Below are 23,500 nucleotides of genomic sequence, written 5' to 3' on the forward strand. Positions count from 1 at the left end.
GGCCGCCTTGAGAGTGATGATTCTGTGTTCTTGGTAAGCATGATTGCAGCTTACCTCTTTAATACTGATGCAGTCTTCGTTTAACAATGTCTCGAGGTCAAAGCCAAAGCGGAAATCGCATTGCGTGATTGCATGAGTTTGCTTTTGGTATGCTACTGAGTTTTCCGAGTCGAGATTGACATTGCTCATGTAATATAAAAGAGACACAGATAACTCACTACATCGTCTGTCTGTACTTTGTATTTCATTCCACCCCAACGTCTAATCGCATCCCATTCTGGGGAGATTCTGGTGGTAGCTCGTACGTAATCCGTGTGCGTATCGCCTTTCTCGTGAGACTTTCTGCCATCGGAATTATGGCTGGAGCAGGGCCGTTGAAAGCCGACCGTGCTGCGGCGGTACAAAACTTACCTTTTGCGGAGGGTTTTCAGCTAATGTGGTGGTCAAGCAGCTTCGGTGCGCTATTGAATTAACTCCGAGTATTCGAGATATTTACACGTACCTAGATAGCTCGTAATTCATGTCACGGATTAGGAAAAGGTCTGTCGATGGACAAGGTTCGGGGAAACAATAAATCTCTGAGTATTTGAGACATGTCGTCAAGCTCCCTTGTGGACTTCTAATTTGGGCATCGGGCTGGATAAATTACTACAATGAGGTGGACGTATGGTGTGGAACACGAGATAGGAATGTATCCGTGGAAATGATGTGATGAATGGCAGAACGTCTGCCTAGCTGTACACTGCGAGAATTCAAGAGGGATACACATTTCAACATCGAATTGAACTTTCCTTATCAGAGCTCATGTCAGAGAAGCTTTGCAGCGAAAAATAAGTCCCTATTGGGAATAAAATCCTGGTATAGGGATTGGTAAATTCACTCCTTCACCATGCGTCATTTGTGAGACCTGTAACACTTGTGTATATTAGGAGCCTATTCCGCCCAAACCACCTACATACCACTTATCATTCAATCTCTTCCGACTCTCAGCACCGGGTTGCAATATCCTTAAAGTGATATCGCTGTAAGAAAGTCGTATGGCCTTGCGACAATAGAATCGTGTGTTGGTCAATCAAAATGCAATCCGAAACCTTTAGTCTCCTGAGAGCAGAACGAGACCTCAATTGAATGCTTTTCTTCACATGTTCCCTTGTAAAACAAATGTGTGTGTTCATTTGATTATTCGATACCACGCTACATGAGAGCCGCAATTGACAGCCCATCACTGTCGTGCTCGCTTTGAAGTTGTGTTGCTATCACATATATCTTTAGTGGTCGCATCACATGCGATGTGACCATGCCTAGTCTCCCACGCTGCACTGAGATTTTCAAAAGAGTGTACAGGGCAATCTTAGTGTAATATATGTATAGTTCGAATTTCAAACTATCTATTTCGCATGCTCTGGTGCTATAATATTTGTTATTTCAAGCCTAGAACTGATCTCAAGACGAGTTTGCCTCCGGCGTGGCGTGGGGAATGGAATTACCCGATTGGGTATAGCGCAAATTATCATTGCGACACCCGCGTTCTGCAAATCGACATTCCAAAGCATTTCGCACCTCACCGCGTCTTGCCTGTCAGTCTTATTTGTTGCCTCCAATCCAACGGGAAGCTTATCATCCAAGCTCTAGTTTTTATGGGTTCAGTCTGCTCGTTGCTAGTAGTCCGTCGCAGTGAAGATGCCCTCGACGCGCAGATCAGGTCGCGCGAGGACTTCCGCGGTAACCTACAACAGTGATCCATTCAAAGCTGCCGGGATCAGTGATGATGAGTCTGATGAAACCTTCGAGGAAAGGGTCAAACGGCTAAAACGGGAATCCCCGTCGGATGAAGACTTTGTCAGTGGGGATGAAGATATGGCCGACGATGGGGATGACGACGGAATGGAATATGGAACAGCCTCCGAAGGAGACGAAGAAAGAGCCGATGAAGACCACGATGAAGAAGCAGCTGAGGATAGGTTCGCTGATGAAATGGAGATCGATACTCCTACGAAACAATCCAATAAAAGGACTAGGTTCATGCGCGGACGGACAAAACAGCGCTTTTCCGACGGTACGATGGAGCTGATGCCACATGAAACGCACTCCCGAGGTGTACTGGACCACAATGTGCACATATCCAAAGTCATGCATCACATCCTTGCGTTAGGGTCCGACCAAAGGGATCTCAAAGCTGCTGTCTGGCAGCGGGACCGATGGTTTCGAGGCATTGACTCTTGCTTTCCCAGCCGATACACCTTAGACCGGCTTGAGGAAGGGCTCGATTACAAATACGGACCAACTTATGGTGTTGATTCAGAGGACCTTCAAGCAGAGAAAACTTCCGGATGGGACTGGTACTATGACAAGGACATCGGGGAACAGTTCCAGAAGAGACAACAAATTCTAAAGCTCACGAAAAATGACACGAACAAATACTTCGCCAAACTTCCAAAAGGACAACACACAGTTCTCATGGGACCGGCGGACGAACAAACAAAGATCGATCTGAAATACTATGACCCCTACAATTACGGCCAACTCTGGGAGGGTGCTGAGAGCAGAGCAAGTGATCAGCAATCTAAGAACACTGCCCGTGAAGGATGGCTCTTGAGCTTTGGCCGTAAAATCATGTGCACGGCCTGGGCACCGAATCACGATGGTGCATCCCAATACCTGGCAGTGGTCGTGCCAATAACCGAGGCGCAAAAGAAAAAATTCAACACTCCAGACCTCGAATCCGCGACACATTTTCAACCACGTCCTTCATATCCCTGCGCTATACAGCTGTGGGAATTCAAAGGCAAAAAGGCAGGCTCTTCAACCATGTCTCTTGATATGGAATCTAAACCGATCAGACGGCTGGTTGTTTGCACTGATTGGGGTGATATACGCCGCATATCTTGGTGCCCTGTGCCTCGAGAGAAGCGACCAGAGGATGAGCAGGGGAACTCGGAGAACATTGGACTCCTTGCTGGAGTCTGGGGAGATGGGAAAGTGCGGGTGCTGGATATCAAGGTGCGCCGGGGATCTCGGCAAGAGGAGCATGGTAAGCTACACTGTTTGCTTCATATGCCTATAGGAAAGCTAAAGAATATTGTGACTGACTGGCGTTGCAGTGAAAATTACCTCACCAGCATTTGAGGCACGGCCGCCATCGGCGCTCTGCTCATGTGTGACCTGGCTATCTCCCAGTGACATCGCAGTAGGATGCTCCGACGGCTACGTAGCGATTTGGAGTATTCTACCCACGCCCAGTCCCGATCCCCTTCCTTTCTTTTATCAAGTGATCCACCCAACCTGGGTGTTGAGTATCGCCTCAGCCTACCCGGCCCATCCGCATCTTATCAGCACGATCGCAATGGATGGTGAAACTAAACTTTGGTCAATGATTGATCCCTGGAGCGAAAACAGCTCAACGGTGCGTGTGCGAGTGGCTGTCAGCCATATCAGCTACTCGCCTGTTCTACAAGCCTTTTACTCTTTCGACGAGAACAACTTCATGCGCATGATGCCCATTCGCCGCTTTTTTGCATCGACGTCGATTGGCAAGCTTTCCAGCGGCGTGGCCAGTCTCGCACCCTGCAGCCCCTGGCACCCATCTATCCTTGTAGGTGGGACTGGAGGCGGGGTGATGGCCACCAACCCGTTCCGCAAGCTCCTCTACAGCAAAGAACAACAATGGCAACATTATTGGTTTACGCACGAGTGGGCACCCGGGCCGAGTCCAGAGAGCTCGGGCGCCAGTCGATTCTTCGACGGCTACATCGCGGAAAGTCAAGTGCTGGCTAAGAACCTGCCTGCGTCTGCCAGTGCGTCCAAACAACATACCGGTCCCAGCATTACCACCATCCATGAAGAGGGCACCCACGTCACCGCACTCGGGTGGAACCCCAATCGCCCATGTGCGGCCTGGGCTAGCGCCGCGATGGGCTGTGGTCTGTTGCGGGTTGAGGATCTGGCCATCTGACTTGACCAGCCACCAGCCGAGACCCTTGCCGACAGCAGATCCGCTAGATCATTGGAACTACGGTGTGTGACGATGCCGATCGGGAGGCGAAGGATCATTTGCCAGTGACTCGAGAAGCTAAGAAAAGTAACTAGGCAGCGGGCGGCTTCAACTGATGTATCAAGAGTGGAACCCCCAGCCACCGCGGAGGCACCAACATTGACGTTGAGGTGCTTACCTCAGCACCCCTATCACCGCAGCTGCCTGCCGTGGCGTTGCTGTGTGGAGACCCGCGCTGTCAAACCAAAACTACTTGATGAAAGCCACCCAAAAAAAAGTGGCTGGGCCCGTCTCCCCAGCCACCGGCCGATCCCAGCCAGCCGCTTTCTGTGTCGATCGCAGGGTTGCCATGTGGATCTTGTATATTTCATGCTGAGTAACACACTGATCGCGATCGATACCTCCGTCCACTTTTAAACAGACATTTCTTCATCCCATATGCAATCTATTCTACCTCAAATTCTCTAGTATCTAACTACTTTTCGTCTCCCTACCCCTCAGCGCGCTTGCTTTCTCATCTGTTACCGCCCATTGTTTACTTTCATCCGAATCCTTCCATTGACTATTTCCATCATGCATTTCACATCCGTCACGGCACTCGCTGCCCTCTCCTCCATCGGCGTGACCTACGCCGCGCCATTTGCCAACTCTCAGAAAGATATCGCTCGCAGGGCAAACTACGACGTTGTCAATGTTGGCGGCGAGTCCTCTAGCTCAGCCACTCCCGAAATTGAGACTGTCACCGAAACTCTCAACTCGATCGTGACAGCACCCGGTGCTCCTGCTGTACCTTCTACAGTGACGGTGACTGCCACGCCCTCCGTGGCTGCCACCTCGACCCCGGTCTCGCACAATGCTCCCCCACCTGGCGCCTCTTTCATGCCCGCACCGGGCTCTTCGTCCTTCTTCCGCCGGGGTCTGAAGGCCGCAGGTGACCCGCTCCTGTATGCCCGCAGCTGGGCTCCTTCGTCTAGCGCTTCCCTTGCGGCTCGCTACTGGTATCCCTCATCCTCTCTGGCCACCCCCAGCTCCCTGGCAGCTCGTCAATGGAGCACCTGGACTCCCTCGCTGTCCACACCCACCTCGAGCGTTGCTGCTTCCACTTCTTTGGCCGCACGCCAGTGGGGCGGTTTGTCTTCTTCGGTGGCCACTCCCACCTTGAGTGTGATTCCTCGCACTTCTCTGGTTGCACGCCAGTGGGGCGGCTGGTCTTCCAGCATCCCTCTGTCTTCTCCCACCTCCAGTGTGCCCGTCTCTGCTACTCCCCTGGCTGCTCGCAACTACAATGACGACTCCTACTACTCCTCTGCTTCGATCGCCTCTCCATCTCTGCCGAGTGTGAGCATTCCGGCCTCGCCTACTCCTTTTGCTCGCGGGGCTATCCAGAGCGCTCCTAGCTCCAGCCGGTCTCTCGGGGCCTCGTCCACCCTCCTGCCGTACTAAAGTAGGCCTGGGTGGTCTGCTGAGCCTACCGGTAATTGACGCTAAGTGATGAAAATGAACCTCCTGATGAAACTATGAAATCTTCGATGAGCGGATCAGTACGAAGATGAATGATTTGTGATGATGCGCGACGCGACAAAGACCTCTGCGAAAGTGCAGATGAGCCTTTGTTTTGTGACAAATTGCTTTCGACGGTTACGAACACGCATTTCCGGCGCTTTTTTCAATTTTTTTTTTCTTCTATGGGGATTATTTGGTGGCACGAAAACTCTTCGCCTTATGTATTTATTATCTTTCTGGACATGGTTTGAAGACTTTACGGACATAGATTGGATATTTCACTGGGAAGGCAAAGGCCACAAGAATGTCATATTGAAATAGGATGAAAATGCAAAACAAATGTCAAAAATTCAAAAGTCTCCACAAGGTAGCATTTGCGTGCAATGTAAAAAATCCCGATCTGACGCGTGAAGAACCCGGCAAAGGCCCGTTAGAAACAAACACTCAGCCTAACGTACGGAGAAGGGGCGGCGGACCGCTTAGTCATGATGCATTGGACAGGCGTCGTGACGGTGGTTGCCCCGAGTGACGCACCCGTAAACACCGCCGAGCGGCATCCCTCTGATCATCACCTCGACATTTAGCGACCGCCGGGTCTCTTTGTGCTTCCTTATTCATACCGCGCTCTTTTCCGCTCGTTCTTTACTCGAATCAATATTTTTGATCTTCTATTTCTCCGTTTGATTGAGCGAAGGCTGGCCGAGGCTCAAAATCGTTTACTATGCCCGGCACGGTGGCTGAGGGACCAACGGTCTCTATGTCCTGTAAGACACAGCAAACTCCGCAAGCGAATTTCCTGCAGCTAACATATTAAAATGCAGTTGCGAACAATTTTTGGGGAAGAGATGATGCAGGTCTACAGCCTATGCTTGACCGCATGCACGCATCGAAGGTAACGAGCGATGAATTGAAGGTGTTCTACAGCGGTACGTCACAGGTGATCGGTAGCACCTAGCTGGGCCAAATCACTAATTATCCTGAGCAGTACGTGCCGCGATCGAAGACGAGTATGCCCGAAAACTACAAGCGCTTTGTCGCAAGTCGCTAGGATCGACCGAGATGGGATCGCTCCGACTTTCACTGGATGTGGTTCGCGGGGAAACCGAAGCCATCGCGAAAGCGCATTCCGCAATCGCGGGTCAAATGAAGAGTGAACTGGAGGAGCCGCTCTCTGCTTTTGCCAGTGGAATCAAAGAAAGACGGAAGATCATTCAGAATACGATCGAACGCCTTCACAAGACCAAAGTGCAACAAACACAAGCTGTCAACAAGGTGAGGCTTACGTATTCGAATTGCGGAAGAGCTTGAACACTGACTTTTACTTAGACCCGGGATCGATATGAACAAGACTGCTTGCGCATTAAGGGCTATCTCGCCCAGGGACATATGGTGATGGGCCAAGAGGAACGCAAGAACAAGGCCAAGCTCGAGAAGACTCAGATCCAGCTTGCTTCCAACAGCCAGGAATACGAAGCGGCAGTCAAGGTCCTCGAGGATACAACTGGTCGGTGGAATAAGGAGTGGAAGGCTGCATGCGACAAGTTCCAAGATCTTGAGGAAGAGCGCCTGGATTTCACCAAGAGCAGCCTGTGGACGTACGCAAACATCGCATCGACTGTCTGCGTCAGCGACGACGCTTCTTGCGAGAAGATTCGACTTTCTCTCGAAAATTGCGAGGTCGAAAAGGATATCGTTCACTTTATCAAGGAGCGAGGCACTGGTCAAGAGATTCCCGATCCGCCACGCTTCATCAACTTCTGCAAAGAAGACACAGAAACCGGATCGGAAATTGACGAAGGAGAAGGCTATTCTGTTGCCCAATTCCAGCGGACCATGAACCCGGCCTTTCGCACCTCTTCTCCTCAGCCTTCGACTTTCGAGTCCCACCATGATCCCCAGTCCGATCTCGCAGCCCAATTGGGTCATCCAGTGCTGCCTGCTCAGAACAACGCGCAGAATGCCATGCCGGACAATATGCCCACTGCACCTAGCGCGATGCCAAACAATATTCCTAGTGCCATGCCGCCTCCCCCGAGTGCCATGCCTAGTAACATGCAGAACAATGCTCAGCAGCCACCTCCTCTGGATCTTCGCCGCGGTGGCCAGCTTCCGCCCAACTATGACCCTGATCAGCATGGCGAGATCAATGCTGTTCCTCATAACGCCTACCCTACGGATGGCATGACAATGTTCTGCCGAACTGGTCCTCCTTCAGAGCGGAGCTCGGCCACCAGTGCATACCGACCATCTAGCCGTGACTCTCAAAGCGAGGTATCGAATCCCACTTCCATGTCGAGTGTCGAGCAGCCGATCGCCGCGAAGCCTCCTCCCAAGCCGACGAACAGCGAGCCTCTACCGAGCCAGAGGGAAGACAAGCAAGCGACCCCGAAGAAAAAGACCGCCTTCTTCAGCAACAGTCCGTTCCGACGCAAGAGCCGTCACGACAAGGAGAGACCAGCGATCGGATCTCAGTCTTCACGAAGCCCTTGGAGCTCCCCTACAAAGGAAACCAGCCCGGCTAAGGCGCCCCAGCCCCAGCCGGAGCGACACAGCCGGAGCCCCGAACCCGTGGATCCTCGAGCCAACTTCCAACTCAATGTTGGCAACAATGTCTTCGATGTTGCTTCCCCCGACAAGAATGGAGCAAAGGGGGCGGTGCAGCAGGCAAAGACTGAGGACGATACCGACCCTATCGCACGTGCCTTGGCTGATCTCAAGACTACCGGGAAGCAATCCACTCTTCGCGTCTCGGCTGATCGCTATCATGGAATTCAAACTCCGACTCCGTCAGCTCCATCGTCTGCCTACGGGGGTAGCTCATCTGGTGCCCCTCCAGCATACAACGACCCCACGGTGAAGCGTCTTGATGCTCCCGAACCAGCCTTTACGTCCAAGCAGATGCAAAAGACCACCCAGAGATACACTGGACAGACGCAGAGCATGCTTCGTGGCGGCTGTAGCAACCCCAACATGCCTCCCCCCGCAAAACCCCAAGAAGTTCCCCGGGCCAGGTCTCCTGCCCCCCGACGAAGCGCTAGTCCCCAGGTATCTCCGCGAGTCGATACTCGGACTGGTTACAGTGGTGGTGGAGCTAGCCCAGCCCCGAGTCCCACCACATATCAGTCAAGCAGCATCCGCAGCCGGTACAGCCAGTCACCTACTCCGCGTCGTGCACAGGATTCGCCCTACTCGTCAAACGACTATGCCCGTCGGGCTTCCCCGGCCGCAAGTCACCGCGCTGTTTCCCCTCAGCCTGCATTCAGACAGCAGACTCGTCCTTCTAGCGCTGGTGGTATGGAGCTCCAGCTGTCCGGTGGCCAACCAGATATGTATGCTGGCTCGAACTACGGATCTACTCGACGTGATGGCCGGCCCGTGTCACAGTACGGCGATGCCGGCGGTCCTCCAGTGGGTCGCTCTCGTAGCCGCACTCTTGCGGTTGCTGAGCCAGGTAGAAAATTCAGCCGCGACGGACGTCCGATTCTGCATTTTGGTAAGCATTCCCTTGCCAATTACGCCTCCTTCCTTTCCCCTGGACTTTCTGAGCATCAGCTAACCTGGCTTTTTTTATAGCTCGCGCAATGTACAGCTACACTGCAGCAATCCCTGAGGAGCTCGGCTTCACCAAGGGCGATGTTCTGTCTGTGATTCGTCTACAAGATGATGGCTGGTGGGAAGCCGAAGTCACCAACGCTCGCGGACATCCCGGATTGGTGCCAAGCAATTACCTCCAGATCATCTAAGATCGGAATTTTTTCGACACTCACGAACCGCCACGACCCTCTCACAATCTCTCGTCCTGACGGGGCACTTTTTCTTGTGTTTGCCCCCATTTTTGCTTACGCTCTCACGTAGATACCATGCTTTTCGCCGATCTGACTCTTGCGCATTCACGATCCTTACTTCGCTTGCCGCGACCTTCGACTATTTGGCGCTTTACCTGCGCATTCTTTTTCATTCTTCTTTGCTCGGAAACACAGTCAAATATTTTTCCATCTTGTACCCGCGAATATGCCAATTTTTAGTTTCTTTTGCCAGGGAAATTTTTGGGGTTTGAGCGTGTCTGGCCCGTTTGGGCGTTTGTGTTTGAAAGGTTTTTACTAGTTCTTTTTTATGGCGAGATCTGCTGGGCCAAATTGCACGAAAAATGATCTCGGATCATGTACGTTAGGATATCATGGTTGATTGAAATTTTTTTCTCTTCTAATTTCACGACATTTTCCAACCCTGTTCTGAAGCACGTCGCACGTAAGAATGAGTAGTCTCCTTGCGGGATCGGAGTTGTCGGCCCGCCGACTGCCGATCCTCAGGAACAGCCTTGCCACGCGGAGGTCCCTAGGTCCCTGCGCCCCCACGTCATGCTTTCCCAACTCGCCCCGTCCTTTCACCTCGTCGGCAGAGAGAAAACATCCGCCACAACTGAAGAATTTCAGCGAAAAAGCACCCCTCGGTCAGTTGCGAAGCTGCCAAAATTCCCGATACTGCTCTTTGCGTGCCGATTTTCTTTACCTTGGGTTCAACAATAGCCGACAATGGCGGCGCAGCCTGCGAAACCCCGGAATTGCGCCGGCGCAACTTTGGACTATATTGGAGCACGCCACGTTGGCGTAGGTCCCGAAGTATCCAGTTACACAACACAAGCCGTTAAAATCCCCATGCGAGATGGCATCAAGCTGGCTGCAGACCTCTATGCACCGGAGTTGCCCAGCGGCCAGACACCGGCCGGATTAATTATGATACAATGTTGTTACGGTAGAGGGGCAGGTATCTCATTTATCAATGCCCGTGTATTTGCTGCTCGAGGGTATCGAGCTCTCATGGTGAGTACACGCGGTACTGCTGGCTCCGAGGGGGTCTTCGACCCCGGTAGCAATGAGCAGTTCGATAGCCAGGATATTGTCGACTGGATGCGTCAGCAGCCCTGGTACCCTGGATCCTTTGCGACGATGGGCGCTTCATATCTTGGTTACAGTCAATGGGCTCTTTTACAGAATCCGCCTGAGGATTGTGTTGCCGCTATCATTCCTGTTGGGCCTCACGATCATGCCTGGCATGCATGGGGTACTGGATCCTTCCGACTTGATCGTGCATCCTGGAGCGACGTAATGTCAAAGGGGGAAGAAGAGAGCGGAAGTATTGTGTCGCGATTGGCAAATATACCCGGGCTGAGCTTTTTGAGGTCAAAGGAGCTTGAAGAAGCCGTCGCTGGTCTGCCACTAGACACTAGCCTCCAGCGATACTTCGGTGACAGAGCCCCGTGGCTTTTCGAGTATCTAAAGCACCCTTGCATTGATGACGATTACTGGACTTCGAGAAGGCATAATGCTACTCTTGAGCGTGTGCAAATACCCATTTTACTGGTGAGTGGTTGGTGGGACACGTTTACGACGCAGACAATGCATCAGTTTAAATATCTCCGTGATCGAGGTGTGAATGTCAGCCTCATAGTCGGGCCCTGGACGCATGTTCAGGGATCTGGTATTCATTCTATGCCTGAAATAATGGACTTTTTGGCCGAGCATCTGGCCAAAACTGGCAAATACAGCCATCCTCCTGCTCGGATACATATCACCGGATCTAAGGAGTGGCGCTCAATGCCTACTTGGCCTCCAGTCACCGAACCAAAATGCCTTTTCCTGCAAGAGTACAACAAAATTGGATCGAAGCTACCCTTACAAAATGCACCCGAAGCTTCCTTCGTCTTCGACCCGTTGGATCCTACTCCCAGCATTGGTGGCAACCAAATATCCTCCGGTGGACAAGTGAACGACTCTGCCTATGCCGACAGGTCAGATGTTCTAGCTTTTACTAGCGAGCCTCTAGCACAGGCCTTTGAAGTTCTAGGGAAACCGTGCGTTTATCTAATGCATGCCAGTGACCCCCCATTTGCAGACTTGTTCTTGCGTCTCAGCGAGGTAGATATCGAGGACGTGTCCCACAATATCACAGAAATGTACCATGCGCTGGATCCCTCGCGGGATATGACTCAGCCCTTAAAGCTGGAATTGCAAGACTGTGCTCATCGGTTCAAGAAAGGCACGCGCGTGAGACTTTTAGTCGCCGGTGGCTCTTTTCCGATGTACGCAAGAAACCTTGGGACTGCCGAGAGCCGGGTTTTCGGCACAAAAACGGCTCCTCAAAGACATACTTTGACTATTGCTGGCGGCGTATCGCAGCTGGTTTTGCCTGTTGCTGCTGATGCTTGAATTAAACATGCCTAGCAGGCTAGTGAAGGTCGGCATTATGTTCAAGTGTCAATGCATTCATGTCACTGAGAGCTTAGAACACTAATTATTTTACTCATACTCACTACACGCAATACTTTTTTTAAATATACCTACAATTTAAGCAGATGCTACATCGTATCCGCGGATTGGCAAAACATACTTAAGGTAGCCCTCGGAGATAAATGCCCTTTTGGTCAGTTCAACTGTCCAGACCCTCACACAATCCCGAAAAGGAACTTAGAATAAATAATATTAATATTATCGAATTCGAATAGACCCTTGAAAGATTTTTTCGAATACGAATGAGGAAAAACCTTATTCGAATCCACCCCTAAGTGTGATCGCCCGGCAATGATCAAATATGGCCAGCTCTTCCGAGCTAGTATCATCATCACTAGCAAATCCGTGATTAAGTGGAGTGCTAGATGTGGGATACCGGTGGGATAGTGGGATACCGGTGGGAGCCGAATAGCTCTCCATGTTAGATGCTGAATAACTAATCAATTTTTCATGATGACAAATTATTTAACTGGGGTTGCGTACATCCTGATTCTGGCAACCGTGGTATGCCGAATAGATGATACGGATCAAATTAGAATTTTGATCACGTGGTTGCGCTCTTATAAACCCGGATCTTCCAGGCTTGTTCGCTCAATACAATTACCATTCATCCATTCATTCATTCCGATAGATTGCACAACTTTGAATCTAATATGAAAGAAGTTATCAACCTTGCTGGACCGACTGTTAAGATCGTTGACAGTCAAATCCCGGAGCCAAATGATGATCAAATCCTGATCAAAGTTGTTGTGTCTGGGTCGAACCCAAAGGATTGGAAGGCCCCAGAACTTGCAGCCTTAGGGGATACTAGCAGTGGGCTCCTCCTGAAAATTAGCAATGGAGTGAATCAGGGGGATGACATTGCTGGCTTTGTTGATAAAGTCGGCTCGAACGTTGTGGAATTTAAAGTAAGTTTCAGAGTCTCTATGTCGGGTACAAGCTAAATTCTTCAGCCTGGGGACCGTGTCGCTGCTTTTCACGAAATGTGCACACCCGGTGGCTCATATGCGGAATATGCGATTGCTTGGAGACATACGACCTTTCACCTTCCAAAAAACACGTCATTTGAAGGTACACAAGAAAGCTGTCTTATGTTAAGGCTCTAGACACGACTAACATACTACCAGAAGCCGCAACGATTCCTCTCGCCGCTTTGACTGCTGCCGTATCTTTATATTCGCATCATCGCCTTCCCGCTCCATGGGTCCCCGCTCTAAAGTCCATGCCACTTATTGTCTACGGCGCAAGCGCGGCGGTGGGATCATATGCTATTAAATTAGCATGTAATAGCAATATCCATCCGATCATCGCAGTCGCAGGAAAGGGATCTCACTACGTGGAAAGACTTATTGACCGGACCAAAGGTGACACAATTGTTGACTATCGCGGGGGGGTAGAGGCAACAGTCAAGGGTATTATGGACGGCCTTGAGTCAGCGGGCCATTCTGTCGTGCGAAATGCCGTTGATGCTGCTATTAACGTGCAGAGTAAAGAGGTGTTACGGCAATCGGTTGCACCCGATGGGCGGATTGATTTCATATTCCCTAATGACTTTGATGTATCGCCTGCAGTCAAGTCAATTACTCATGTGGGATCAGTTCACAAGGAGCCTGGATATGAAGATAACGAAGAACTGGGCTTGGTCTTCTCGCGGTACTTTACCAAGGCTCTCCAAGACAAAAGTTTCTCGGGCCACCCTTACGAGATCAGGCCGGGTGGTCTGGAGGGTGTCGAGGGAGCATTGAAGGACTTGAAAGATGGCAAAGCAAGTGCTGTTAAATACGTCTTCCGCATTGCCGACACCCCTGGAGTTGCGCAACATCGATAATTATCGATGAAGGAGATTTACATCTGCTAGGATAGGACGCGGCTAGACATCTCGTTACTGGACGGCCTTCGTACACTTCCGTACAGGCATTGTGGACCAACCGCACGCAAGAGATAAACTCCCCACCGCACAAAATTCGTCAGTTTTTGAATTAGCAATTATCTCAACAGTATACAAACAGACTGCCAGGTAGTTAAAAGGTCGGAGATTTTGCTACCTTTGATGCATCCTGCATACAGTACTAGCTTATACTGTATATGTCCATACCGAGAACATCTTTCGGGGATTTGGATCTCCAAGCTAACAGACAGGCATATTTCGTCGTATTGTCCAGATCCAGAACTCATTTGCCGGGATCTGGACCGGAGGCAAATCAGGCGTTTTCATTGCTATATAAACACTAGGAGATAATATGTAAAGTTCCATAGAATCATTTCGTTGAAAGTCTTGCAGCGAGGAACAGGCGAAAACCCCCTTATAGATCATACGCCCTATATCTAGTTTCACTTCAGTATATGTATACTTGGTATTTCAGACTTCAGGCCTGTACGTACCAACGTTACGGGGAGGTTTGGCGGAATCCGTCCATCTTTCAATAAAAGCGCAACAGATCGACGAGGTGTCGCCTGTAACCTGCGGAATGCTTCGCGTATATATTTGGGAGTAAGGGCCCTCTTACGGCAGACCTTTTTCGCGCTGAAAGGACCACCATCATGTATATAACTTCCCGCGGCATCGCATATGGCTTTGATCCGATTGTCAGCATCGAATTGGCCTTCTTTCTCCTTTACTTCCAGCGCCTCCTCAGTCAAGGTTTGGACGACATCAAACCCTAGAAATCCCAAAACATCGATCACATCATCTTCAGGTTTGGCATCGATGAGGGTATCAATCGCAGCCCTGGCACGAAACCGCTTGGCTCGGCGAAAGGTAAAGGAAGCATGCCGATATTCCGACCAGAGAAGGTATTCCTCCATCGATATTTCTTGGTGCGTTCGTCCGCAGCAACAAGCCGCCGAAAATTGCCTCGTTTTGCTCATTCCCGATCTTTTTTTCAAGGCCTTCGGACCCCAAAAGATCAATCGAATATAGGCTGCCAATATCCCAATGTATTCCGGGTTTCGTTTCTTGCCTTGAGAATTTACCACGGGGTCGACGGGTGCACTAGTTTCTGTTCCAGCCTGCGTATCATCAATGAGCCCGAAGTCCTCTTCGTCCGGTAATGTCTGGTCCTCGGAATCTTTCGCGCTCCTGCGGACTCTTTCTAGTAAAGAGTACGTAGGCGTGCGGTTTTGGTTTTATTGTGGCGAATCAAGAAAAGAAGATCATCGGCAGAGATAGAACGAGAACCACGACGAGCTGCGAGCGAGGTACCCCGTGCACGCTGGATTGACGTTAAGAAATCCAGATATATTGTCAGGGGAGGGGGTACAGTATCTACCATTTCCATCACTTGCTGACGTATTAGCTCTTCAATCAAGTCCGTAGTGTTATCTGATGGATCAGATTCATCGCCGGAGACAAACATCACCTGTCCCAAAGATGATTAGCCCTTTACCGGAACTTGACAAATTGTGCACAAATTTACTTCCAATTGTCCATGAGTAGTATTGGCTTCACAACCTATGCTGGAGACAAAGAAATCATATGTTGCTGAGCAATGTATCCATACCTACTGTATCTCTTGGCGGTATTTTGGCGACTTTTCGGCCATTTTGAAGGATTGGCAAGCTCTCTGAGCATAGCCACCGTTGGCTCCGTGTACGCTAATGCCAGTCTTACTCTTCTGAAAAAGGGCCATGAAAATGCGGTTCCTCTTTACTTTAACTTGTATGTCCCGAGTCTCGCTCAAAAATCGACATTAACTACAAAATTCATAATGGGTTAGTGCCCACGACACTAATATTACGCCCATTCTTGCAGCCCTGGGTATCCTCATTCCAGATGAGGATCTTTTGAATCACATTTCGTTCGGCAATCCCTACTCCACTTGCGATATTGTTCTTCAAGGTGGTCATTTCATAATTGAGTGTCTGAAATGCAATGTGCCGTGTTATCGAGTACCGGCATCTATGTCTGCCTCGCACTCAATGAGGTCGTGGTTCCATTGAAGGACTGCACTTCGGGCCCTGGCTATTCTTGCTCCCTTGAGTACACCTCGATTGTTTCCAGCAATCTCGTGGAATATGTTCCCACTTGCAAGGTCCCTTCGTCCTTTCATCAGTCACTGGATTTCTGGTGGAACTATAATACTACCACAAAGTTACACTATCGGACTACCCCCGGTGCATGCCAGGATGCTGGGGGGATGCAGTGAGCAAAAGTGTATATAAAACATTGTGTTAGGAATGAAGTGAAGGATGTCTTAAGTAAGTCAATCTATCCGTTAACTGGGCATGTTCGACTATTTTCCACATTGAAATCAAGCAACCCTTCGTGTAGGGACATACAGTAATCAAGATTAGATTGCCAAAGGCGCCGCCTGTGGTCTGAAAGCTGGTACGTAAAAGTACATTGATATCCACAAAAGAAAGACGTAGGCACAAACCATGGAGCCCAAGAAAGGTGAAAACGCTGACAGACAAGGGTATATTGAGAGGGAATAGAGATACACGCGTCCCTCCCAGCGAAAATCATAAGTACACGGAAAACATCACGGGCCACGTCATCAGAAACAGCACATTACTCATTGTCCACGAAAGAGTTAGCGAAGCGGCCGATGAATGGTACCTCAAAGTGGTCCAATGTGTCAACTAGTAGCAAGAAAGTTAGTCAGATGCTTGATGACCATAATGAACGGGAATCAATCAACAAGGAGACTCACCATCACGATAAGCATGCATGCCGAGGAACCCAATGAGCAGAATGTCAATTATGAAGAGAGTCCAGGAGAGGAAGGCAGACCAGGCGAAGATGAGGTGGATGATCTGGATTGTGTTAGTTAGATGTTCAAAAATTCGAAGTCGTTCAGACTTACGAAGATAGCGCTGAAAAGCATGCTCGATTGCCACGCGTGGAACCTGGAATACCGTCAGCCTCGTTTCTTAGACACCAATTGAATTAAATTGGCGAGTTCCTTACCGAACATAGTCACTCTTGTGCTCTGTCAAAAGCAGGAATACGCCCCCCGCCGGAGGCAGAAGCAAGTATGCGAGCATGGCCTCCACGTCCATGCGAATCGGCAGGCTCGTCTCAAAGGCTCCCAGGCTTACATGGCCACCTTCCACGTCCCGTCCGAAGCCAGTGTTCCCATAGCCTCCGCCAGTGAAGTGGCTCGGCGACGGCAGATCGGCCGATGCCCGGGGCGAGCGGTGATTAGGGGATTTGACGCGACCCTCGGGGTTAGGCGGGGAGAAGGCCCGTTCGATCTCGGGCGACTCGTCCTGGTAAGGGGCGAAATTCATGGTGGCACTGTGACTGACTGGGGAGAGAGCAGAAGCAGGTACCGGGGCAGAAACCGGGGAAACCGACGGGGTGCTTCAAATAATAAGCTTATCGCGACTATCGGGGCCAAGCGCGTACCTTTGGTGCCGTCCGCGTCTCGTTTCTGCCTCAGGCCACAATATTTGGATATGGGTATCATCTTGAATTTGGAGTTATATCTTCATGGAATACATTAGGTATGGTACATTGAAAAAGCAACATTTCAAGGCCTAGTCCTGCCCCGGGCGATCCCACTACCTCTAGCAATCCCGCTGACCGGTCTTCGGGCCGTTGTTGAAGAGCCACGCGTGGCCCCTGTTCGACTGGTGCTCACACTGGGTGTCCTGCCTAGGCCAGTGCTGCGGACGGTGCCCCGACTGGTGCCCCGACCGGGCTTGGTGTTCAAAGCGCGTCGTCTTTCGTCGTCCTCTGCCTTTCGAGCGGCGGCCTCACGTTGTTCTTGAAGTGCCCGCTCCCGCCGCTCTGCCGCTTGCTGTTTTTGTATAGCTTCATTCTCCATGTCAGCCACATCCTGGGTGGCGCCTTGCCAATTGGGGTTGAGAATCAGCCTTTGATTATGCTCGGTTTGCGAGAGAATTCGGGTCCAGGAGTTGAGGAGGGTGGAGGCGGATGTAACTGTTTTCGATACGGTCTACAGAAGGATCGTAAGCTGGTTGGTCTGGTGTTTCGTTTCGGTTGGGCTAGCAGTTGGTTGACGTACCTCCATGTTTCCTTTAGCGCGATCAATACTGCCGAGCAGTCCTTCCAGAACTTCGTTGATGTTCCGCACGCTCTGGAGCTCGTTATGAAGAGCTGCCTCCCGGGCTTCTTCGCGGTCGAAAACATTGTCGCCGCTATCTTGGACCGGGCGGGGTTCCGGTGCCATGCGTTCATCAGAGGACCGCTGTTTGAGCTGAGAACGGGAGCTCTTGGGGTTGCCTCGTTTGGAAGGAGAGTCCCAGAGGTTATCGGTATCCTCGTCGGAAAGCTGCAGCCTCTCCATCTCCTCGGCGGTACTTCGAAGAGTCATCCTGGACAGAGGATGTGGTTTGGTTGATCGCTGTCAATTGGTGCTGTGTACGCGCGTATTTGCTGGTAATAAACAATGGTCTGCTGCGCGATGTTACGAAACCCCCTGAGTGTCGGGGTCACCGGATAGGAAGTTTGTCAACAAACGATCCACGGAATAGCTGCCAGCTGCGTCGTATCCGTTGATTTGATTGCGGGGCCCAGCGAAACGATTTGAAATGATACGGAAGCGGTGAGTGGTTCACCGCCTTTCACCGCCTTGCTGCCAGTAACGAGGTGGCTGGGCTGCGATCCGCCAAACATGCGCCCTTGAATGGACTTCACCCTTCTTTCGCATCTCACGCTTCTGCATCTCCCAACTCTCGTGCATATTGTTCTGACTGTGTGTTCTTCTTGATACTTCTTGTTTATTGACGCATTATTCGTTCGGTGATTCTGATACACATCTCCAATCTGTGGCCCGAGTTCGTTTCACCCTTGATTCAAACAAACCAGTAAGTTCATACGCGCCCTAACCGGTCGCTCTTGGTCTGACCCTATCAGAAAGCACTGTAATTGTTGTGGAAGCTCTTTTGCTATCAAACAAAGCCGATCGTTCATAATGGCATCCACTCCCCCGCCTCCCTCACCGTCATCGTTGCGGACTCCGGCCGCGCCACGTTATGGTGGTGGTTATGATCAATATTCGCCGTATCCAACTCGATCGTCAGCCAGAATCGCCAACCAGAAGGCTGCAAGAGTCGCCAAAAAAACCCCAGAGCCCGTGTCAGACTGCCCCAGCTCGCCGAGCAAGTCGCGTTCAAAGAATGGAAAAGTGGACGTTGGCGCAGCCGCTCCAAGTAGCAGTGCGAGACAGCCTGTGCGAAACCGTGGGGTGGCTTCAAAACAAAAGGCGCCCGCTGACGTCCCGACCTTCACTTTCGACGACTACGACCTGTTGTCCCACAGTTCTCCTCGCTCCCGCTCGCGCCCGACGGTGAGCCAAGCCGCGCTCCCAACGCCAGCCAAAACGCCTTCCAAGCGCAAATTGCCCTCCTCTGACTTTTCATCCGCCTCCCGTTCTCTATTCCCCATGCAATCTCCGGCGCGACGCAAGAAGCGTGCTCCCCTCTCGCTGGACAGCTTCGAATCCACTGCACCGGCCGAGATCCAAATTTACACCGATTCCCGTGATCGCGTCCCGAAGTCTATCACCGGCATGGACACTCCCTTCAACAAAAAAGCCAACCAGCACAACTCTGGCGCCGGATCAAACTCTCGGACACCCAAGCGTTCCCGCAGAGGTGGACATGGGGGCATGGAAACTGAGTCGTCTGAACCTGTTGTCAATGATCAGTAAGTTTAGCCTCTTTCTGCTCGCATGATGATCCATGGCAGTACTAATTAGAATTCCATAGACACGCTGACAACCACGATACCGATATTGAGCTCGATGAGTCCATGGATGTTGATGCGATGCCTCGTGCCAACGAAAAGCAGGACTCGATTGCTCGTGCTGGTGGCATGACCATGATCTTGTAAGTTCTTTCAAAATTCACCCATCCGGAAGCAATACTGACCTGCATGCTTTATTCAGCCGTGGCAAGAAGATTTTTAACGACTTTGACGACGAACTTTCTGATGATGGCGAGGACCTGGGCTTATTCGCCTCTCGCCCTGACCTGCTGCAGGATGCCGATTTCAGCAGCGTCAAGCCATTGACCCGCAATTCCATCAAGCCCCGTCGTCTCTTTGCCGAGGCAAAACCCCAACCTCAACTGCCGATCGAGGAAGAGGCCACCGATGATGAATGTCACCCCGAGGCTGAGTCTGAGGCACTCCCTGAGGGCTCCCAATCTCCCTTCACCCCGCAGTCACCTGAGTTCCCTCGCGCTCCCGATGGCACGCGCAATCTCCGCTCGGCTGCTGGACATGGCAGCGCGCTTGATGCGACCCCGACCGCCTCTGCGTCAAAGTCGAAGTCGGATACCCAACGCAAGACTGCTAGCCCGTTCTTCCAGTGGTTGCGACAGAAGCCCTCGCCCGATGAGCTCACGTCGACCGGAAGCTCGCCCACTAAGCGTGGACGCCGCGCCGGGAGCCCAGACGCGCGGTCTACTAAGAAGACCCGGAGCACTCGTGCGACTGCTCAGTCCGAGGCTGTTGAAGAAGATTCGCTTTCGTAAGCTCATTGCGACGGTGCACTGACTGGCAGAGTTATCTTACTCTTTCGTGTCTCTTTTCTTACGTCCTTTTTTTTTTTTTTTTTTTTTGCAAAGCAAGGAATTTTTTCGTTCTTCATTTCGCCCCTGGAATCGGCCATCCAGAGCACAGCGATTTGCTTTAAATACCCATGGTTCTTTCTCCGGCTTGGATCTCTTTTTTTTCTTTCCTTTTTTCCCCTACTTTCATTATGATTCATGTGCTCTGCTTTTTTTTACTTTTTTGCTTTCTGGCGCGTGCGTTCGGCGTCAGATTACGGGATACCAGACAAGGTGTCTACCTCTGGGACTTTCTGGGATAAAATGAATGGTGCTACGAGGCATTCTACCTCAGTGGTTTTCTTTTTTCAATGGTACTTCTTTTGCCTCAGGCTCTTTTGTAGGTGTTTCCCTGTTCCCTGCTGGCAAAAAATTGTCGCAGTCTACAAGGAAATGATCAAAATGATCCTTCCCTCTTCATGCACTTGTCTAAATGAAAATTTATTATCTTCATAGTTGACCTTATATCAACAAGTAGCCCCGGCAAAATGACCGTTCGTGCACTTGCTACAGCCGACAGTAATACAATTATTCAACCGGCATCCACATAGCAGTTTTGGGGGGACCATTTGCATTTCCTCGATCAATGCAACAGGTGTACTTTATTTGAGTTTCGTGACACGTTAGGTAAGGTAAAAACAACCTGGACAGCCTACCATATGGTACAGCTGAGAATGGACATTTTTCACTCCGCTCAAATGATATCCAGCTCATCGTCATCATCGTCATCCGACATGATCCGCCTTCCTCCAGTGGCCGTCTCTGCGCCAGCTCCCAGACTTTCGCGGCCAGCCTCTCTAATTCCCTTGGACGTGATAAACCGCGTTTTCTTTACACCACTTCCATGTGGCTTGTCATGGGCTCGCTTCATAGGACTAAGCCGAACATTGTCTGCCTTGGCAGACAAGTTCAAGCCGTGACTGGATGGAACCGCACTCGGTGTACTTGGTGCATCCGCTTTAGATGGCGTCTCATTGCCAGTCCGAGCACGAAGATAGTCTGCACCGGGGCCGCTGACTTTGCCAGTGACAAGCTTTCGAGTGATATCGATTTCACGCTGTTGGGTGGCGAGGCGTCGACGCAAGCGTTCTTCTTTGCTTTCCTGGCCACGCCCGTTCATACCAGCTGCAAGAAAGGGGTCATCATGGGCATCAATGAGCGAGGCTGCTGAGCCTCTTGTGGCGGCAGGATGGTAGGACGTCCGGCCATTACCCATATTTTTGGCAGAAGGCGCCACATAATAGAGCGATTGGGAGCTCCAATCGTACTGAGCACCCTCTGACTTCAAGCCTTGCTTAGCTCCGGCTCCTCTCCCTCTGCCACGGCCACCGTCAAAAACTCCAGTCCGCGAGCCAGAATTGCCTCCAGGGCCAAACATTCCTGTATTGCTATTGACTCCCATGCGCTGACCTTGGGTGCGCCGTACTTGAATGTCAACGTGAAAATCACAGAACTCGGTCTTTCGCCCATCCACCCATGATTGACAGGTTTTGCCATCCTTCCTCACAGCTTTGCAAAATCCGATGTCTCGAGCATAGCCAATCTCGAGCACTTTGTCATCAGATGAGGACAGAGACAAGCTGAACCGATTGGTATCCAGTTTGTGTTTCGGAGGGGGCATGATTGTGGGGTTCAAGATTGCAATAAGTGTTCCCTCGGACATTTTGTAATAACGGGTGTAGGCTGTTTCAAAAAGGAATAGGTCAATGGTCCACTTTAGATCCGTCAAAGTCATGACCATATAGCTGTTTGTGTTGCTGCGGCCCTCGTCGTAAGGGTCAACTTCTTTTGCGGTGGAATTCTCTGGGTTCTTTTTCTGCCTTGGATCAGATTTGGACGCAATAATTCCGAATACCACATAGTCCCCATCAATCTCCTCAGGGAGCTCAAAGGACGGCGCCTTCACGGTCTTAAGAAGATCAGGTATGCGGAGGACCTTTTTGTTCGCCAAGTTGCGGGCCAAGAAAGAGTGAGGCAAAATGCGGTTGGTCAAATGCAGAGAGGAATAGGATTCGAACTTGGATGAGTCCGGTGGATTCACCACAAGTCCGTCTTCCCGTGATTGAGGCTCGTCTCGATTGAGATCCTTGTAGGGCGAATCTCTCCCTGCTTGAATGAAGTGATGACGCACATTGGCCTGTTTGCTGGTCGAATCTTCGATTTTTCTCACATTTGGGGTTGTCTGGCTTCGTGGAATGCCCTCGGACCGTGGTTTTCCGAGAGACCGCATGATATCTTCACGGCTGAAGTGTTGCACTTCAGGTTGCCGAGGCCCAGTTGACGGGGGCGAGGGTCTCTGGTTTTCGGCTGCTGTTTTGAGTGCTTCGACCTCTGCTTTGTCCAGTTGAAACCCTGAACTCCGATTTGCATGCACTCTTTCTGCTCGCTCCAGACGAGACTTCTCGGCAGCTCGACCCTCGGCCATTCGCTCACTAAAGCTCTTGATTCTGTGTAGCCCTCCGCCTCCAGGGGAAGTCTGTGGTCTCGAAGAAGACACATCGCTTGATCGTGACATTGCACCACTTCGCATCCCAAGCTGGCTCGTAGGCCGCGGGGGTCGCTTCAGCGACACATCGCTTGCCTTCCAGCCTTTGTCAATGCCCATCTGATACCTGCGGGGAGACCAGTGTTCGGCATCGGGGACTTCTCGCCTCGGGGGTGACATTGGGATCTGGACCTCTTCGGTGGGCGCCTTCTGTGTGCTCTGAGGACTCTGTGGGACTGGGGCATGTTTTTGGGTCCGAGAGGACGAAGAAATGGCAGAGGTTAAACGAGACCGCCTGTAATCTGCCTCCTCCGTATTCGAATTGGCGCTGCCTGATCTCCCTCTGTTCTTCTGCAACTGCTTCAGCTTGAGGCGAGCCTGGATTTCGGCAAGCCGTAATTGCAGAGTCTCTTCATCTTCTTCTTCCCCGTCACCCTCATCCTCGCCCTCGTCCAAAACCTGACTGGCCTTTGACCGGAAATTCGGAGTCGTATTTGAGCGCTTTAGAGAGGATGATTGGAGTCCTCGTCGGTTCTGCATTTCATTGTACTTCCTTCGGCCGCCGGGCGAGCTGAGCAGAGCATCCCGGGGCGATTTGGGCGGCCACGAGCTATCAGCCACTATTAAAGAATATGTTCAGCTGGTATTTTATCGTGGTTCTCAGGGATCACTCACTCTTGCGTCGAGAATCTGGTGTCTTTATGGGTCGCGATC

The 23,500-nt window shown here is 51.1% G+C and overlaps 9 protein-coding genes across 9 annotated transcripts; 6 read left to right on the top strand and 3 right to left on the bottom strand.

The window, feature by feature from the left end:
• Positions 1-1,680: 1,680 nt before the first annotated feature.
• On the top strand, positions 1,681-3,952 carry N7532_004595 (transcription factor TFIIIC subunit TFC6; the record flags this gene model as incomplete). Its single annotated transcript, XM_056617089.1, has 2 exons — positions 1,681-3,031; positions 3,102-3,952. 2 exons carry the CDS (start codon positions 1,681-1,683, stop codon positions 3,950-3,952), a joined length of 2,202 nt encoding a protein of 733 aa, XP_056477446.1.
• Positions 3,953-4,564: 612 nt separating this feature from the next.
• Positions 4,565-5,434, top strand: N7532_004596 (uncharacterized protein; the record flags this gene model as incomplete). The annotated part of the gene is made up of 1 exon (XM_056617090.1): positions 4,565-5,434. The coding sequence occupies one exon, from the start codon at positions 4,565-4,567 to the stop codon at positions 5,432-5,434; it is 870 nt and encodes a 289-aa protein (XP_056477447.1).
• A 781-nt stretch (positions 5,435-6,215) lies between these two features.
• Positions 6,216-9,237, top strand: N7532_004597 (formin-binding protein HOF1; the record flags this gene model as incomplete). Its single annotated transcript, XM_056617091.1, has 5 exons — positions 6,216-6,258; positions 6,316-6,420; positions 6,480-6,766; positions 6,821-8,987; positions 9,068-9,237. 5 exons carry the CDS (start codon positions 6,216-6,218, stop codon positions 9,235-9,237), a joined length of 2,772 nt encoding a protein of 923 aa, XP_056477448.1.
• Positions 9,238-10,026: 789 nt separating this feature from the next.
• Positions 10,027-11,700, top strand: N7532_004598 (CocE/NonD family hydrolase; the record flags this gene model as incomplete). The annotated part of the gene is made up of 1 exon (XM_056617092.1): positions 10,027-11,700. One exon carries the CDS (start codon positions 10,027-10,029, stop codon positions 11,698-11,700), a length of 1,674 nt encoding a protein of 557 aa, XP_056477449.1.
• Positions 11,701-12,434: 734 nt separating this feature from the next.
• N7532_004599 (zinc-binding alcohol dehydrogenase family protein) lies at positions 12,435-13,609 on the top strand (the record flags this gene model as incomplete). Its single annotated transcript, XM_056617093.1, has 3 exons — positions 12,435-12,689; positions 12,735-12,852; positions 12,909-13,609. 3 exons carry the CDS (start codon positions 12,435-12,437, stop codon positions 13,607-13,609), a joined length of 1,074 nt encoding a protein of 357 aa, XP_056477450.1.
• Positions 13,610-14,147: 538 nt separating this feature from the next.
• N7532_004600 (transcription initiation factor TFIID subunit 13 family protein) lies at positions 14,148-15,323 on the bottom strand (the record flags this gene model as incomplete). The annotated part of the gene is given in 5 exon segments (XM_056617094.1): positions 14,148-14,153; positions 14,164-14,873; positions 14,888-15,140; positions 15,198-15,237; positions 15,286-15,323. The coding sequence occupies 5 exon segments, from the start codon at positions 15,321-15,323 to the stop codon at positions 14,148-14,150; spliced, it is 1,047 nt and encodes a 348-aa protein (XP_056477451.1).
• Positions 15,324-16,291: 968 nt separating this feature from the next.
• N7532_004601 (uncharacterized protein) lies at positions 16,292-18,062 on the bottom strand (the record flags this gene model as incomplete). Its single annotated transcript, XM_056617095.1, has 6 exons — positions 16,292-16,362; positions 16,434-16,536; positions 16,587-16,629; positions 16,691-17,030; positions 17,288-17,684; positions 17,754-18,062. 6 exons carry the CDS (start codon positions 18,060-18,062, stop codon positions 16,292-16,294), a joined length of 1,263 nt encoding a protein of 420 aa, XP_056477452.1.
• Positions 18,063-18,662: 600 nt separating this feature from the next.
• N7532_004602 (uncharacterized protein) lies at positions 18,663-20,226 on the top strand (the record flags this gene model as incomplete). Its single annotated transcript, XM_056617096.1, has 3 exons — positions 18,663-19,396; positions 19,459-19,578; positions 19,638-20,226. 3 exons carry the CDS (start codon positions 18,663-18,665, stop codon positions 20,224-20,226), a joined length of 1,443 nt encoding a protein of 480 aa, XP_056477453.1.
• A 769-nt stretch (positions 20,227-20,995) lies between these two features.
• N7532_004603 (Mcm10/DnaG-type zinc finger protein) lies at positions 20,996-23,326 on the bottom strand (the record flags this gene model as incomplete). Its single annotated transcript, XM_056617097.1, has 1 exon — positions 20,996-23,326. One exon carries the CDS (start codon positions 23,324-23,326, stop codon positions 20,996-20,998), a length of 2,331 nt encoding a protein of 776 aa, XP_056477454.1.
• Positions 23,327-23,500: the final 174 nt, after the last annotated feature.

Source organism: Penicillium argentinense, assembly GCF_028826775.1.
Source record: "Penicillium argentinense strain IBT 30761 chromosome Unknown utg000004l_segment0_segment0, whole genome shotgun sequence".
In the NCBI taxonomy this organism is placed as follows: Eukaryota; Fungi; Ascomycota; class Eurotiomycetes; order Eurotiales; family Aspergillaceae; genus Penicillium; species Penicillium argentinense.